This window comes from Budorcas taxicolor, chromosome 3 (genome assembly GCF_023091745.1).
Source record: "Budorcas taxicolor isolate Tak-1 chromosome 3, Takin1.1, whole genome shotgun sequence".
Taxonomy (NCBI): Eukaryota; Metazoa; Chordata; class Mammalia; order Artiodactyla; family Bovidae; genus Budorcas; species Budorcas taxicolor.
The window spans coordinates 51,838,874-51,857,074 of NC_068912.1; the positions used below are offsets into that span (position 1 = coordinate 51,838,874).

Below are 18,201 nucleotides of genomic sequence, written 5' to 3' on the forward strand. Positions count from 1 at the left end.
CCCGCTTCTGGAGTCAGTTCCTTCTCTGTTGTTTTCGTCAGGGGTGCTGCTGAGCCGCTGGGCACTTTCCTGCAACGAGCTTTTCCAGCGGGACACATCTGTGCGGCCCACTTTGGCACTGTGTTGTTGCATGGTGAAGCAAAATGCCACAGTGCTCCCACTTGCCCCTTTATCCCATTTATCATTTCACCTTTTCTTTCAGTGTTTAAATCCTGCTGTGTTTAGATGGGTGTTTGTAGTCTGGTGAATTAGTTTTGAGTGTATACTAGGGCTCAGGTACTTTGCTAGCTTCTGTGGCACAGAAAGGGGAGACTTTGTAGTGTGAACAATGAGTTTTTGCCACCTTCTTACATGGTTAAGTTTCCTAAAATGTTGATTGATTTATTCAGCAAGCATCTCCTGAGCATTCTAGATACCATTCCAGCTGTTAGACATATAGCAGTGAGTAAACAGTCAAAAATCCTTGTGCACCTGAAGTTTACACTTTAGTGAAGAGAGACAGAGACCAGAAACAAAAACTATGCACATTTTAGCAGGGTTAGTGGAGAAAAGGCAACAGGGCTAGGGATTATTAGTGGGCAAGTACAGTTTAAAGTAAGGTGATCCAGGGAGGGCCTCACTGGGATGATGACATTTGAGCAAAGATTGGAAGGAGATGAGCTAAGTGGATATCTGGGGAAATGAGCATTCCAGGCAGGAGGAAGAGTATGTGCAAAGATCCTAAGGTGGGAGCTTGTCTGAAGTGCTTGAGCCTTGATAAACAGGCTAGGTGGCTGCTGGAGCGGAAAGTCAGAGTTCCTTGGGGACAGGTGTAGGGCTGCATATAGCCTTGTTGACCACTGCAGAGTTTTTACTCTAGTGAGAAAGAGCCATTAAGCAGCAGAATGATGTGATCTGAAGGATATTTTAGCAAGATCACTCTGGCTGCAGTGTTGAGAATATACTGTTGGGCAAGGGTGAATTTGGGGATACTGGTCGGTGGCCATCGTAATAAATGAAGCAAGAGATGATGGTAGTCAAGATCAGATTGTAGAAGGAAAGATCCTTGGAAGTGAAATGCTTGTGAAATTAAGAATGACTTTGCGGTTTTCTTTCAATTTGTTCCCTTTGAGGGGGAAAAAGGATAAAGACTGATATCTCGTATTAGTGGAATACTAAGCCATAACCTAATAGTAAAGATAGTTACTTTTATGTAACAGTGAAAACTGAATATTGAAAAACAGAACAACCTTCCAAACTGTCTAAAGAAAATTCTTTGCACTGTGAATGACTTTCCTTGAAAAATCAATGTCTGAAAATCCTCAACCCTCCCTTCCCAACTTCTAAATCTCATCCTTTTCATTCCCCATGTGGTCTGTTTTTCAGGAATATGAATTTTTGAGGGTCTTATCACCTTTTGCAAAGTTGCCTCTCATAGCAAAACTTGTGTTTCAGAGAAATAGAATTGAATCCAGTTTTACATAGTAAATAAGTGCAGAAATTCATTGTAATACATTTTATAAATTTAAGTTACATGCTAGATGTCAGCAAGGAGCTGGATAATTATAGCATACTTTCTTCTATTCTAGTTTTTAGCTCTGGCTTCCTCACTGATTCCTATTTTATTCCTGTAATCAGATTCCAGGCTAGAACTTTAAAAAAATTAACATTTTTTAAAAGGGGAAAAAAATAATTCCCCAAAGTTGTTGTTGATATTTATTAAGTACCCAACATCATATTCATTAAAAATTGAGATAAGACACTGAGAAGGTTTAACCTCTGTGCTTGAAAAGTTGTCTTTTCGAATAATTTCTATTTATTTATTTTACCACTGAGTCGTTTATAAAGTTTTCTGATTTGCTTTCTCAGGTCTCATCACTGTCATTGGGGGGTGGGGGAGGGGCGTTGGACAGCTTGAATCCGGCCCTGTGCTCACCAAGCCCCAGGTGGTGGTCTTTCTGTTTTTGAAACTGGAACAGGAAAGTCCAGAGGAATGCAACTACAGTTTTACTTCTTGCCCCCTGCAGGGTTTTTTTCTAGGCCTCCCCAAAGTGTGTTTATCTTACTGTCCATGCATGTAGAGCAGCCTGGAATTCTGTGGGGCATTAGTGAAAAAAACTGAGATTTCCCACATGACTGAGGTTATGGGAGAGGGAAATCTTGGATTATGCAGGACTCTTTGATTGAAAGAAGATAATTTGGGGATGAAATTTATTTTGATATCTACTTTTAAAAACTATTATTCATCCCTCTGTTTTAAAAAATTAAAACCCATGTTTTTGGGGTAGAGGTATGGTCTTCCCTGGTGGCTCAATCAGTAAAGGATCTGCCCAAGTTGTGGGAGACCCAGGTTCGATCCCTGGTTGGGAAGATCCCCTGGAGAAGGAAACAGCAGCCCACTCCAGTATTCTTGCCTGGAAAATTCCATGGACAGAGGAACCTGGAGGGCTACAGTCCATAGGGTCACGAAGAGTCAGACACAACTGAGCAACTAACGGAAGTGTGGAGGTATAGACTAGAAGCAATAAAAACCTTCTAAGTATCAAATTAAGAGTTTCCAATCATTAGAAGGAAAAAATATCTTTAGGGTGGAAAAATAATTTGAACTTTAAGAACCTGATAACGATATAATTTGAGGGCAGGGTCTGATATATTGTGAGGACCCTAAGGGCCTGACTCCAGCAGCCCCCCACTTTGTCACCCCAGGATTGTTTGCATGGGTGGCTTCACTGCCACCAACCAGATCTCTGGCCTGGCCCTCTTGAGTGTTTGGGGAGTCTGTGTCCTCTGGTTTGTCACATTTAATTAGCTCTGGAAATATGTTATCAAAGGCTGTCTGGCAGTGTTTCATTAATGGTACAGGGTGAATTCGAAAGCATAATTAATTGTTTTAGATTATTTGCAAAGTCCGTGCTGAAAAACCTAATGACTGTAGGAGAAAGTTGGCAGAGAGGCTGTTTAGAGATTAGCCTGGACCTTACCCGGCTCAATTGCCTTTTGGAGTTGGGCCAAGAGAGGAGTTGTTTTTCTTTTTGGAGAAGTGTTTGTGGCCACATTGTTCCCTAAATTCCCAGTTTACTGCTCCAGGCTCGTGGCTGATGGAGATCATATGGACCTTGCAGGGCTAGGGAGCTCAAAGAGCATCTTCTAGAAGTTTTTGTTTGTTTTTTGTCTTGTGAGAAAAACACAATTACTCAACTCTTATTAACTAAATAAATACTTCCCAAGGGCCTCTTCTTGGAGGGAGGAAAGGGAGCTTGAGTTTGTTATGAAACAATTCAGGTTCTAAGTGTTAAATGTTCAAAGGCACCAGGATCAAGCCTTAAGCAGTTTTTTTTCTTTCTTTTAAAATAAAACAAATCAGATTCCTCATTTCCTCTGTTGAGCTGGCTCAGAGTAGCAAATAGCCACTGCATTTGGAAAATACTGTTCAAAAATCTCAATTTGGAATCAAGTGCACACAGTATAAGTTCAGAGTATACTGTATGTATGAAGGGGGAAAATAGACTTGCATTATTTTGCTAATTTGACATATGTTATAGAATAAAAATACCTAGAATTAGCTCAGCCTGATGAATTATAGAAAAATAATGGAGAAAAATAATGGAAGTCCCTGCCCCTTAAAGATGAGAGAGATTTGAGGCTTACCGAGTCAAGTGCCAGTTCTGACTCTGAGAACAGTGTGGGCAGTTGAAGATGAAAGCAGAGAAGAGTGTTTCAGACTTATCTCAGAGCCAGTCAAGTGTAAAGGAGCACTCTTCTAAGCAATATACAGCTTCGTTGGAAAACGTCTATCCAGAAGCCTTGCAATTCCTGGGCCTGGGGCTGGCCCTGCCTTTTACTCATAGGCTTTAGCATCTTTTCCCGTCCTTCTGGGCTTGAGCTGCTTGTGAGTAAGTAGTTGCGTATGAATCTGAGGCCAAAGTGTACTTTATTAACATGATTCAGGAGAAAAGAATTCTAATGAAAAATTTCAGAGAACTGTGTTGAGCTATTTCGTGATATTGTCAGATCTTCCTGAATTCAAGGAGGGCCCAAGAAAATCTATTATGCTTGTTTATTACTCGGAATCTATTGGAAAAAAACTTACGTGAAAACCTCAGCAGAGTATGTGCTGGTTGAGGAATTTATTACTGAGGGCACAGCAGCCTGTGTTTACTCTGTGTGAGGCTGGCTGTCCTGAGGTTCTGGGCAACCTGCCTCCTCCTCAGCCAGCAAGCTTGAAGTAGCTACTTTGACTTTTAACACTTTCTATAGATGATCCCCAGGCAACCTGATGGAGTTGATAAGAATTCTGGTCTCAGAGCGGTGAGGAATCATGAAAGATATTTTTAAAAGTTGGGAATAAAGCCTTTGAACCAATAAATGACTGATTTTTCTTTGCTGCTCTATTTTTCTCAATCTCATTACATTTTTATTTTGGAAAGTAATGTCGTGCTACAGTGTCAAGACTTACCGTATATCCCAGTTAAGTTATAAGAGATCATGAATAGTGTTACAACTAAGAGTTAAATTGATGACTTTAAAGGGTGATTTTACTTTACAAAGACAGAATTCGTGTTTACCCTAACCATGGTTATTTGCATTTAAATACATTTGAGTGTGAGAGAGAGGGGTTAGGATTGTCATTGATAGAATGAAAAGAACACAGAATCTGTAGCATGTCATATCTGTTTTGGCATCCATGAACATGGTATACCCCTCAATTTGTTTAATTTCTTTCAGTACTCCTTTAGAGTTTTCAGGAATTTATTTTGAAGACTGTGTAGTGTATTCAAATATGAAGAGTGTTCATTAAGCATGTCTGTTTCATTAGGATTAAGTTTGAGAACCTCTGTTTTAGATATATAATTCTGTCTTTAAACTACTCTTGATTAACAGGGATAAGAACTAATACTGCTGGCCATCTGGAGAGTGAACTCAGTCACAAATAACTAAGGCCATCTGATAAAGAATTATTGGCTTGCTAGCTTTGCTCTTTGTTGTAGGAATTCAGAGCTCAGTGCATACTATACGAAATATGTTCTTCAGCTGAGACTCAAACTGGTGTTGCTGAGCAGAGGAAAAGCCACTGCATCTCTTCACTGTGGTAAAGCAAGCATACTTCTCCCTTTAGACAGTCTCAGAACCCAAAGATTGAAAGCTGTGCCCTTTTTCCAAGCCTTTGGGTTTTCCAGCAGATTTTTGCTGGAGCATAATCACCAATGAAGGCTTCTCTGGTGGCTCAGATGGTAAAGAATCCAACTACAATGGAGGAGACCTAGGTTCAATCCCTGGATTGGGAAGATCCTCTGGAGAAGGAAATGCTGCTCACTCCAGTATTCTAGCCATGGAGAATCCCATGGACAGAGGAGCCTGGCACTAAGTCCATGGGGTTGCAAAGAGTCAGACAGGACTGAGGGACTAAGCACAGTCACCAGTGAAGCTTTACTTGTAAGTAAAGGATTTTGTAGAAGTGAAAGTGAAAGCACTCAGTCATGTCTGACTCTTTGTGACCCCATAGATTATACAGTCTATGGAATTCTTTAGGCCAGAATACTGGAGTGGGTAGCCTTTTCCTTCTCCTGGGGATCTTCCCAACCCAGGGATCGAACCCAGGTCTCCTAAATCGCAGGTGGATTCTTTTCTAGCTGAGCCACTAGGGACACCCAAGAATACTAGAGTGGGTAGGCTATGCCTTCTCCAGTGGATCGTTCCGACCCAGGAATTGAACCAGGGTCTCCTGCATTGCAGGCAGATTCTTTACCAGCTGAACTACCAGGAATACTTGAGCAATGCCTGAGGATTCCTATTATACTTTTATGTAGGAAAAGTAATTTTCTACCATGATGTTTAATCTTGACAGAGATGTATTAAAGTCAGAGTCAGAATCTTAGTTGTGACATTGGACTTTGTTTTTTTTTTTTTCAATTTGTTTCAATTGTTTATTAACCAGAACACAAAAATAATCCTGGTAGATACCTTAGTTCATCCTTCTAATAAGCCTGTTGATCTGGTCTTCCCTGTTGCCAGCATCTCCACCTTCTACAAAATGGGTGGTCTTTTTCTTCATTCCACCTCGTGGAGAAGACAATTTAAAGGGCCACAGGAAGTTGTTTGCTTCTTTGAAACGTTTTCCAACGGTATAGATCTCATGAATCAGATCCTCCATGCAGATGATTCCATATTTCCCAAGAGATCGAACAATCAATGCATTGTCTGTCAGGGCAATTCGCTTTTTGTTGATTTTGCCATAACCACGCTTGTAGATCAATTCATTTACAGACTTCAGATTTGGGTACCCCCATGCAATGTATGGCTCCACAATTCTCAGCATATTAATTGATGCCTTGTTGAGCTTCACAAAGGTGCCGTTGAAGATCTGCTGGAGGCGAAGGAGCTGCAGCACCTTTCGAACCTTTGGGCTCACACCGTTGATACCTCTGATCCTGATGACAAACGCCAATTTGGGTTCTGCGGGTACATAGAAGTTGCCGACTTTTCGTGCCATCCTAGCCATTCGAATTTCAGTTCTGTACATCTGCCTGTATTCCTTGTGGTAATGCTTAGCTTTTTCATAGATAAGCTTCCTCCTTGCCTTTCGAAGCATCTTTTGGGCAAACTTCTTTCTCAGTCGCTTGATCTTAAGCTCTGCGAAATTCTTCCGCTTTTTCTTAAGGGTTTCTGGCACAGCAGGAACCTTCTTTTTCTTCTCTTCTGCAACCTCCATGGTTCCAGCCAGGAAAGAGCGACATTGGACTTTGGATTCAGACACAGATTCAGGCCCAGGCTTTTCTATTTGTAGGCTGTATGACCATATACTCAGTGTCCCTGTGTATAAAATAGATATTGATTATACTCATTGTACTGTGTCCCCATTATAGATGATATAATCCTTGCAAATCAGAGGGTCATGTTTACTTAAATGAAACTATTGAAAATGATGTTCTGCTGCTGCTAAGTCGCTTCAGTCGTGTCCGACTCTGTGCGACACCATAGACGGCAGCCCACCAGGCTCCCCCGTCCCTGGGATTCTCCAGGCAAGAACACAGGAGTGGATTGCCATTTCCTTCTCCAGTGCATGAAAGTGAAAGGTGAAAGTGAAGTCGCTCAGTCGTGTCCGACTCTTAGCGACCCCATGGACTGCAGCCTACCAGGCTCCTCCATCCATGGGATTTTCCAGGCAAGAGTACTGCAGTAGGCTGCCATTGCCTTCTCCTATCAGTAATTTTCCCCATCCATGTAGCACTCTGGGCTCAGTCCCATCCTAAGCACCTTATTTAAAATTGTAATCCCAATTCCTGGTATTCCCATTCTTCTAAACTTGCTTCATTTTTTCCCTCATAGCACGTGTCACCTTAAAACATGTTTATGATTTATTTTTGTTTATTACTTACCTTCCTCCATGAAAGTGTAAGCTCCATGAAAGTACTCAGGTTAGTTTGCCTTTGCTCTGGTACAGCTTTTCCATCTATATGAAAATTCTCAAGTGGAGGAGTTTCTGTGTCTTTGTCTGACTCTGCTTGAATCTTATCATTGAGTGAGAAGATGGAGACAGTTCAGTGATAAATCCTCGGTTCCCAGCACCTGTGAAGTTGCTCAGTCGTGTCTGACTCTTTGCAACCGCATGGACTGTAGCCTACCAGGATCCTCCATCCATGGGATTTTCCAGGCAATAGTACTGGAGTGGATTGCCATTTCCTTCTCCAGGGGATCTTCCTGACCCAGGGATCGAACCCAGGTCTCCCACATGGTAGACAGACGCTTTACCGTCTGAGCCACCAGGGAAGTCCCAGCACCTAGTGGGTGCTTAATGTTTACTGAATAAATTAATACTTAGAACTCATGTTCTTAAAGTACAATAAAGAGAAATGAGTTTGCTAAAATAATAAATTGGAATCTTAATGTACATATTCTGCTTTTGGGGAAAGAGGCTGTGGTGGAATGAAGGCTACTCCATGAAGACTGGGCGAGGGTCACTGTCTTTTCAGAATAAACAGTGTCTGAGTGACGTGTGGGCACTGATTTAAAAACAGATACTGGATCTGTCACTAGATTGTTATGAGTCTTTGACATCAAGAAGTTATTGTTTCCTGGTAAAACTTCTGTAAATCTTAGCATATAATTCTTTTTAGTACGTTAGTGTTGGCTAAAGTAGTAGTCGTATATTTCATTCAGGAGCTGAAAGTTAACTCTTTAAATCAGTGGTACTCAAAGTGTGAACTATGGATCTTGGATCTTTTCAGGATGTCTGTGAAGTCAGGACTATTTTTATAATTCTAAGATGTCTTTTTCCCTGGGTTAATATTGTAGAAAAGAAAAAGAAAGATAGCGCTAAGTCATGTCTGACTCTTACGATCTCACAAACTGTAGCCCGCCAGGCTCCTCTGTCCATGGGATTCTCCAGGAGTGGGTTGCCATTTCCTTCTCCAGGGGATCTTCCCAACCCAGGAATTGAACCCAGGCCTCCCATGTTGCAGGCAGATGCTTTTACCGACTGAGCGGTATAAAAGCAACATTGGATAAAATTGCTGGCGCCTTATCAGGAATTGAGGCGGTGCTTCACTACCACTCACCTGCTTTATTTAAGAACATTCTTGATGAAGCATTAAAACCCTTCAAATACCTTTTTCATATTCTGTATGATGAAATGGGAAGTAAGTAAGTAGCACTTCAACACTCCAAAGTATAGTGGTTGTCTTTTGCTTCAACTGTGAGCTGAACTAGCCTGATTTTCATCGAATACCATTTTGCTTGAAAGAACGAGTGACAGACAAATGATGGTTATTTAACCTTAGGTATTTGGCAGACATTATTCAAAAATAAATAGAGGGAGCGTATTGTTTCAAGGAGAACAACTGACAATATTTGTTACCAATGATACAATTTTATTTTTCAAGCAAAAACTAAAATTTTGGCAATTTGTATCTATCATTGTGACCATGGCAGTTTCTTAATAATTAAATGCTTTTTTAATAAGGTTGATGGAGAAATTAACAAATGTGATGTTTTGATATCATATAAGACACACCTCAACATTTGGCATTTTTGCATAACTCAGTGAACCATTATTTTCCAAATGACCAATACAAGATGTTATAAAATCATGTGTGAGTAAAAGAACCCACATTTTGATAGTATAAGATAGACCAATTGATTTTTTAAAGAAACTTTATATCTTGAGATAATTTTAAACTTACAGAAAAGTTGTGTATATACTACTGAGAATTCCCATAAGCCCTTCACCCACCTTCATCTTATAACATCTTCTATACCCATGGAGCAATTATCAAAACTAAGAAGTTAATCTTGATATCATAGTGTTAACTGAAGTATAGAATTTATTTGAATTTCACCAGTTTTCCCACTCATGTACTTTTTATGTTTCAGGACCCAAGTCAAAATCTCACATTTCATGTAATTGTCATGTCTCCTTAGTCTCCTCCAATCTATTATGGTTCTCTGTCTTTCAGGTGACCTCGACAGTTTTGCAAAAGTACTGGTCAGTTTTGGAAAATTTCCCCTGATTTGGGTTAATATGATTATGATTGCTTTGAGGTTGTGTGCTCTTGGGAAGTTTGCAACAGAGGTGAAGTCCCCTCTCAAGGCCTCAAGTCAGTGTTACATTATGTTGGTGTGTCTTATTACTGGTGATGTTAGTCCTGATCACTTGACTAAAGTGGTGTCTACTAGAATTCTCTGCTGTAGAGTTACTGTTTTTCCCTTTATAATTACTCAGTATTTTGGGGAAAAACATGGATTTTATTGTAACAAGGTATGAAAAGTTCATTATATGATTCAGATTACACTTTTAAATTAATCTCTAAGAAATAACGGTTTATGTGTTGCTATGTACTTTATGTACTTTAGGTATAAAGTACAAGAAGAGGTAGCCACAAGTATGTGAAGAGACTAATAAGATTTGCTTCTCCTTTCCAGCTACATATCAGTGTGAGGCCAGATTTCTTCATCTCCTTCAACCAGAGCAACGTATCACAATAAATTGGATGCAAAAGTAGATCTGAAAACGTAGCTGTCTTCTGTTAAGCCAGACATTAAAGAGATTTGCAAAAATGTAAAACAGTGCCACTATTCTCACTAAATTATGTTTTATTTTGGAAAATAGTTATTTTTCATAAATGATACCACTTATGTTCACATGCAGTGGGTTTATTATTATTGGTTTTAAATGAATTAATAGATACTTAAAATTTTTTCTTTTTTAAAAAATTTATTTATTTTAATTGGAGGCTAATTACTTTACAATATTGTAGTGGTTTTTGCCATACATTGACATGAATCAGCCATGGTTGTACATGTGTTCCTCATCCTGAACCCTCCTCCCACCTCCCTCCCCACTTCTGTTGTGGTCACTGTTGATACGTAGAGTTCATATCAGCAAAATCTCTTTGGAGCCCTCAGTAATTGTAAAGCGTAAATGAACCCTATGACCAAAAAAATTCAGAATTGGTGTTGACTGAACACTAAAGAGGTGCTGTCTTGGGGTGAGGGTGAGGGTGGGTAGTGCCTGGCAGATCATATCTTCTGGCCCAAATGCAGATTCAAAGGAGACCTGAGGGAGGTCACTTACCTAGTATCTGTGTAACCGGTTTCCTCACCTGTCAGATGAGGGAGATTGACCTGAGGATCTCCAGGTTTCTTTCAGTTCCCAAACTATGATTCTAAATCGCTGTTGCTGTTAAAGAAGCCATGTTGGCAGCGTGAGCATTATGGAGCAACACAGGTAATTTTTAAATATTCACAAAGCTAAAGATAAAGATCTCATTTGCAGGATGTGATCTAGAAATATTTGTGAGGACCTTGTTCTGACTTTTTTGGCCCATAAAATTCTTTTATTGTCCCCTGCAAAAAGTTTTAGTTGTAATTATTACTGAATTTTCCTAGAATGAATATAGGAGAGATTTAAGTTATTGCTGAATATTTTTGTCAGTTTATGTATATCACCAATTAAAAAGTGCATGATTTTCTAGAATTTTTCTGCTATAATGTTCTTTCTCTCTCTGTATATGTGTAAACTTATTTTATGCAAATAGTTATAAGTATGCATAAATCATTTTTATTTGTTTTGGGTTCTTAATGTACCACTGGTATCTATATTGAAGTAGGCTCAAGTTGTATATCTGTGATATACTTACTGATAGTCTTCATGAAGTTGGTACTTTAATATTTTGGTTTTAAAAAATATGATTATTCAGACTCTTTAGACATCATGATATTTACAAATATAGACTTAGAAAAATGCCAAGTGGAATATACTAAGAATTCCAGACTTTGGAACTAACACTTTCCTTTTTTAGTTTAAATGGAAGGAGACTTGATGGCTTAGTTTTCCAAGATGAGGAAACAAAAGGGAAGGAGAAACCAATAGTAAATTGTCATATTAAGAATCGGGGTAAGTCAGTTTTTAAACAGGATCCTGCATTCCTGTGAAGTGGACTTTGTAATGGAAACTGCCACATTTGAGGGCCAGCTCTGTCATAATCACCAATTTGGGCATCTCTGATGTTTAGCAGAAATATAAATATCCAATTCAATGTATGTTTGTTACACAGTCATAGGAAAACTTTATGACTGATTTTGAGCCAGAATCTTCTAGTGTTTAAGCTACTACTTGGAAATAAGATCTGGAAGCTGAGCTAACTTTCTGAGCACTTTTACAGTTTAGTAAATCATAGTAAGGTGAATTTCATATGTATTATATCTGGAACAGAAATTTATAATTATCTTATATCAGAAAAGTTTCATTCATCAAACTTTAAGATTCCTTTAAGTAATTAACTATTTTAGAATATTCATGTCTCTCTAAGAGGAAAACGCTCCCCAGCTCCCAACAATACAGCGTAGGAGAGCACAGTGCTTCACACCACAGACCTGAGAGCCAGCTGCCTGGGTACAAATCTCAGGTCTGCCATTAAGTAGCCATGTAGGCTTGTTTGCTTCAATGTTCATCTGTAAAATGGAGCTAATAATAGTATCCATCTCAATGGATTGTTTTGAATATTTAATGAGATAATATGCTTCAAGTGCTCAAAACACTGCCTCGCATTTACTAAGTGCCAATAAAAAGGCTGTAGCTGTTAGTATTTGTCTGCTTTTAAAATTATTGCTTAGTTAATACATGGTATATTTTTGGTCACTTATTTCTTCATGACATCTGAATTTTTATTTCATTAGTGACATTATCCTCAAGAAATGTTTTAGGATAAGTTACACCTGGAAAGGTTTTACATTTATAGGGCACACCAGAGTTCTAGATTTGTGGTATGTTGCTGGTATTTTAAGGATCCTTCGGGAATACCTGGTCTAATTCAGCTTGATGTATAAATCACCCTTCTAATATCCTGTTGACTGATCCCCCAGCCTTTGCTTGAATTTAAAATATCTCTGACTCTTGGGAAACTCTTCCTTGTGTTATGCAGTCCCCCTGGCTATAACCTCTACTTTCAGCCCAAGTTCTGTGCAGTAGAGCTGCATAGCATTTGGCTAACAAATAACCCACCCAAATAGTGACTGTGAAACAAAGGGGTTCTGGATGATTCAGGATTGTCGAGAAGTGACCAGAGAGTGTAATTCAAAGCTGAGGGGGCTCATTGGATTTATCTGTAGGTGGAGTTGCCCTGAGCTAGTTGAGAAAATATTTGGCATAGAAGTTTGTTCCGTTGATCCTGTGGTGGGGCTCTGAACCAGAGAGGGGGAAAGCAGTGCCAGTGTCTCTGGCCCCCGGTGGTACAAAATACCCCCATGAATTGTTGTACATGACCTTTCCTGGAGGTGGGACTTCTTTGTGTTTTAAAAACCTGATCTTCCATGTTTAAAAATTTGTCTCTGCTCCTCCTCTAATGTAGAATGGAAGCTCCAGGAAAGCGGAAGAGAAACTGCTTACTTTGTTCACTGCTCTATCTCTAGCGGTTCCAAGAACTGGGAATATAGTGGGTGCTCAGCATTCAAATGATGAAAGCAAAGATTGAACACACAAATGTGAATTTATTTTCAATGTAGCACAGTAAACTAAGTGGCATATGCTCTTTACTGTCATGGGCCATTCTTTGGGCCTGAGCTGAAGGAGAAACTGTCAGAGGATAGGATTGAGATCTCATGAGGGGAAGATATCTGTTATTATTATTTGCAACTTTCAAATATTTTCAGGAAAAAAGTATCTTTTCTGTTTTGATATGTGAGGATTTTCTAGAAACAAAATAGAGGTTTCTAATGTTATCAAAGCCAGAGGTATACCATGCTATGAGAATTGGGTTTTTAAATCAGCCCAGCTGGATAGCAACTTCATAGTGTAGCCTGGGCAATGTTATATGAACTTAGCTGTACTCTGAGTGCTAATGAAACAAGTTTGCCAGACACATGAATTGTAAAAAAGCCATCAAAACATTACAATGTAGAAGAAAAATGTAGTGAAAATTCCAACATATAATGTCTAAGTAGTTCCTTTTTCTGAAGGCTTTTAAGTTTTTTCTTAGGTAATTTGCAAAGCCTATCTGAAGTTGTAGAAAATATATGTAAAATTAAAATAATATTAGTTGAAAACTTTGAACAGATAATTTAAGGAAATCTGAGTGCCCTGCTTGGATTTTGGGTGTAATGGTGGCTCAGAGGGTAAAGCATCTGCCTACAATGCGGGAGACCTGGATTCAATCCTTAGGTCGGGAAGATACCCCTGGAGAAGGAAATGGCAACGCACTCCGGTACTCTTGCCTGGAAAATCCCATGGATGGAGAAGCCTGGTAGGGTACAGTCCGTGCAGTTGTGAAAAGCTGGACACGACTGAGTGACTTTCACTTCACTTCAGCACATTAAAGAGAAGTGAAAGTGAAGTAGCTCAGTTGAGTCCAACTCTTTGTGACCCCATGGACTACACAGTCCATGGAATTCTCCAGGCCATAATACTGGAGTGGGTAGCCTTTCCCTTTTCCAGGGGATTTTCCCAACCTAGGGATCAAACCCAGGTCTCCCTCATTGCAGGCAGATTCTTTACCAGCTGAGCCAGTAGGGAAGCCCAAGTATACTGGAGTGGGAAGCCTGTCCCTTCTCCAGGGGATCTTCCAGACCCAGCAATCAAACCTGGGTCTCCTGCATTGCAGGCGCATTCTTTACCAGCTGAACCACCAGGGAGCAGCTGGATTTTCTGTAGCTTGAGAATACATATTTAGGTCAAAACTCATTGCCATGTTCCTTCATATATCTTGATTCTGCATCCTTTCTGGGAAGAAACACTGTTTGATTTTGGAACAAGAAGGCTACTTCCTGCATTCTAATCCAGGTTCCCTGCCCTCATGCTGGTCTTGGTTTACTCATTTGACTAAGTCTGTAACTTATCAATAACTTTGTGACATTGAGTGAGTTACTTAACATGATTCTACCTCAAATTTTTCATCTGTAAAATGGAGGTAATACTACTATATCTTAAGGTTGTTATAAGGAATAAATACATAAACCCATGTAAAGTCTTTAGAAGAGAGTGTGGGATATTGTAATGTAATATCATTGTTGTCAGGTGTGGATATTTTGAAGGTAATACAGTGGAAAATAGATAAAAGAGCTTTGGAAATTTGAAATATCTATACAAATACAAAGGACTATTGATTAGTATTCCCAAAGTTATTTCCGCACTTAGGGCCACTCACTGTTGTTCCATTCACACATCTCTCTTCAGGGTGTGGAATTAATTCCTAGGGTGCTTCCTTAGGAGCCAGGAATGCTCTGAGGAAAAGAAGTTTAAGTACCAACTAGTTAGAAAATGAAGGGACTGAATTTTCTAAGCTATATCTTTACTTGGAGTTTAAACTTTGTAGAATTTCTAAGTAAGGGGATAAAAAAGACTATTGGAATCACAGTGTTCATGGCCAAAATGGAAAAAAAATAGACAACTCAAGGAGAAATTTTTTTTTGGCCATGCTGCACGGCTTCTAGGATCTTAGTTCAGTGACCAGGGCTTGAACTCACACTCTCGGCAATGAAAGCGTGGAGTTCCTAACAACTGGACCCCAGGGAAGTCCCGAAGGACAAAGTTATGAAGGGAAAAGTTAAAAAAATAATTGTCTACATTAATCAAATTCCATGCATTTTGAATCTTAATTATCACTTTGTCTATGCAGAGAATGGAGCAAATTTTGAACGTCTTTTTTTTCCCCTTAAAATATATCAGCATTATATTTAACAGGATTTATATATTTTTAAAAAATAGAGGTGATGAATTGTGAAGTATTTTGATGTTCAGCAGGCAAAGGAAACATATTACTTTGTGTAAACAGAGGTTAATATGGAGTCTTTGAAGTCTAAATTATTGAACTATTGCCTAAGGACAAGCTTCTTAACTGTTTAGGTTTCCTCTGGCCTGTAACAAACTATAGGGGTGAGAATACACAAAAACAGTCTATGTGTAAAACATTTGGGTTCTGTTTGCAAAGCATGTTTGATCCAAATTTTCAGGTTTCTCTTTGAGTTATGCTGATGAATTAGGGAACTTTCATCCCATTTCCCTCTCCTTGTAGCAGTCTAATTGGCTCCTGGTTGATAAAGACAGAAGCATGTGTTTCTGGGAAAGGTAAGCCGTCATTTGTTTAAGTTTTAAATGATCACTTGCCTCTGGAACTGGCACAGGGACCAAAGAATGTTTATTACTTCCATGTTGTTAACATGGGAGTGGATCTGAAAGACGTTAAGTGAGGTTTATGTCCAATTCTATTCTATAGCTTCCTTGGGCCCTGGCCAAGGTGGCTTGTGTTTGTATGGGCCAAGGAAGCCCTGCTTAAAGAGTAGACTCTTTTTCTATAGCTGTTTTTAATCTGAAAATATCTACCTTGAAGACAGAGCTCTACTTCGGAGAGTAAAAAATAGCTGTTACTGACCTTAGCCCGTGGACAACCACCAGGGAGGTGGGCAGGGGCACACGTGTTTCTGGACACAGCTTGTGCCTCATTCTTGCTCTGCTTGTGTTACTGGCCAAGCAGATCTTGTGGCCTTTGGACAGGGTTGCCTTGGGAAGGTGGAAACACAACAGTATTGGTTTCTAACTTAGACCTCTGGGCCTTCAGTCTCGAAGTTCTTTGATCTGTGTGTGCCAGGTGGGAAGTAGGATGTGTGTCCTGCTGTGGGGGTGGGGAGAACGGCGTCCCACCCTCATCGGGAAGGGCGAAAGCTCTGATTGGCACATGTGATTCAGAAGCCTCACTTCTCAAGTTCGCATGTACTTTTCCAAGATCTTTCCTCTACCCTGAGCTCTGGCCCTGCCTCCTTTCTTGGCTCTGGGGACCGTGGGAGCTGCTGGGAGGAAGTTGCCATTCTTGATTTTCTTTATTCTTTTTGTGCCCCCCAGGCTGACATCTGTCAGGACCCCACCCCAAATCATATTTGTATTTTGCAGCTTGCTTGGCAGTTCGCTCCCAGGACCTGGACTCCTGTCTGAAATACTGGCTGGCGTGACTGCAGCTCCTGTTGACCCTCTGTTCACAGAGGCCTAGGGACAGATAGCCCCAGACTGGAGAACCCAAAGAAAGCTCTGGGTGACCTCTGCTATTTAGCAGCTGCTCCTAGCACCAGTCACTGTGGCAACTGGGCTCTGTTTATGAAAATGAATGAAGACCTCAAGCCTGGGGCATCCACACCATGGACAGAGCTCCCCCTGGAAATACATTGCCTGCCAGATTGCCAGGGCTAAACCAAAACAAAGATGAACCAAACAAAAGTAGCCAGGGAAGTGTTCAGCCCTCGGGGGACATGCTCCATGGCTTAATTGCCTAATTATCCTCCCTTACCAAGCAGAACCATGCCAGAGTGAGCTTATCTTGGTTATGCTAGAGGAAGACTAAGGCTAAGACCCTGGAGCTGGTCTGGGCAGTTTTCTGAGCTTATCCTTGCATTGCACTGGCCTGGCCTCTAGCTGTGGATTTAGAAGGAATCAGTGTTTAGAACCAAGGATCTGACTTCCTGAAAAACTTATTTTAGATCCTGCCTTTATATAAACTGTAAAGCTATTTTTGGGGTCTGCACCTTTGGAATGGACTCTTATCTGGAACAACTGAGGTTGGAGTCTGTCCTTTTTGAGTCCTTGCTTTTACAGAGTCCAAAGCACTCTTTGTAGTTATAACTGTCCATGGGAAATGGAGAGTTCACTGTGGACGTCTTCGAGAACACTTTGAAATCGGAGCTTCCTTTGAGGGGACTGTTATGTTCTGGGTACTGCTAGCATTCTTAGATTTTATGATTCCATGGCTGGACATCTCCAGCATATGTGTCCTTTGGCCTCACTTAGATGCTCACTGGGTTACTTTGCTGAAGCATAAATAGATATGGAGCTGGGAGGACCTGTTGCTGCTAAGTTACTTCAGTCATATCTGACTCTGTGCGACTCCAGAGACGGCAGCCCACCAGGCTCCCCTGTCCCTGGTATTCCCCAGGCAAGAACACTGGAGTGGGTTGCCATTTCCTTCTCCGATGCATGAAAGTGAAAAGTGAAAGTGAAGTTGGTCAGTCGTGTCCGACTCTTAGCGACCCCATGGACTGCAGCCTACCAGGCTCCTCCGTCCATGGGATTTTCCAGGCAAGAGTACTGGAGTGGGGTGCCATTGCCTTCTCTGGGGAGGACCTGTAGAAATTGTCAAACCACACTCCCTTATTTTAAAGGTATTAAACCAAGGATATAGTTCACGTGGTTAGTTAGGCAGAGCCAGAGCCAGTGCGTGGATCTTCTGATGCTGTTCCAAAGCCCCCTTCCCTACTCTGTGCTTTGTCATGGTGAGGGTGTGTGTAGGCTATAGCTGAGGGGTCCTGGTGGAGGAAAAATAGTGGGGAAGTTTGAGAGGGCTGGCATCGATGGTTTTCCAACAGAGCAGAGATGCCTAGAAACGTGGTCAGAGAAACAGGGACTCCTCCACATCCATGTAAGGCAGCTTTAGCTCTAAATTTTGAAATACCAACTTGCTGCATTGAGGAGGCCTTGAGATCCTCACCTGCTTTTCTTGATGACAAGGAGTTTGAGATAAAGAGGGAGAGGGGCCCAGGAGGGGGTGCTACAGATTTTGATGGCAGTGAGAAGAAAGTGGACTTGAACCAGAGCTCCATCCTAGAATTCAGGTCTGCCTCTGCCCCAGCAGCCCTTTACCCCTAACTTCGGCTGCATGTCTTGGGGTTTGAACAGTTCTGTCCCTGGTGAAGGTGACCCATCCAAAGAGACTCTTGCCACCCGGGAAGGGAGTGAAGTCCTTGAGTTCT

The 18,201-nt window shown here is 40.7% G+C and overlaps 2 protein-coding genes across 3 annotated transcripts in view; one reads left to right on the forward strand and one right to left on the reverse strand.

Moving 5' to 3' along the window:
* TGFBR3 (transforming growth factor beta receptor 3) overlaps positions 1 to 18,201 on the forward strand; it is a 199,313-nt gene that overhangs the window by 31,662 nt on the left and 149,450 nt on the right. The window lies entirely within an intron of this gene.
* LOC128044602 (60S ribosomal protein L7-like) lies at positions 5,882 to 6,703 on the reverse strand. The gene has a single exon (XM_052636919.1). The coding sequence runs from the start codon at positions 6,686 to 6,688 to the stop codon at positions 5,942 to 5,944; it is 747 nt and encodes a 248-aa protein (XP_052492879.1). The 5' UTR covers positions 6,689 to 6,703; the 3' UTR covers positions 5,882 to 5,941.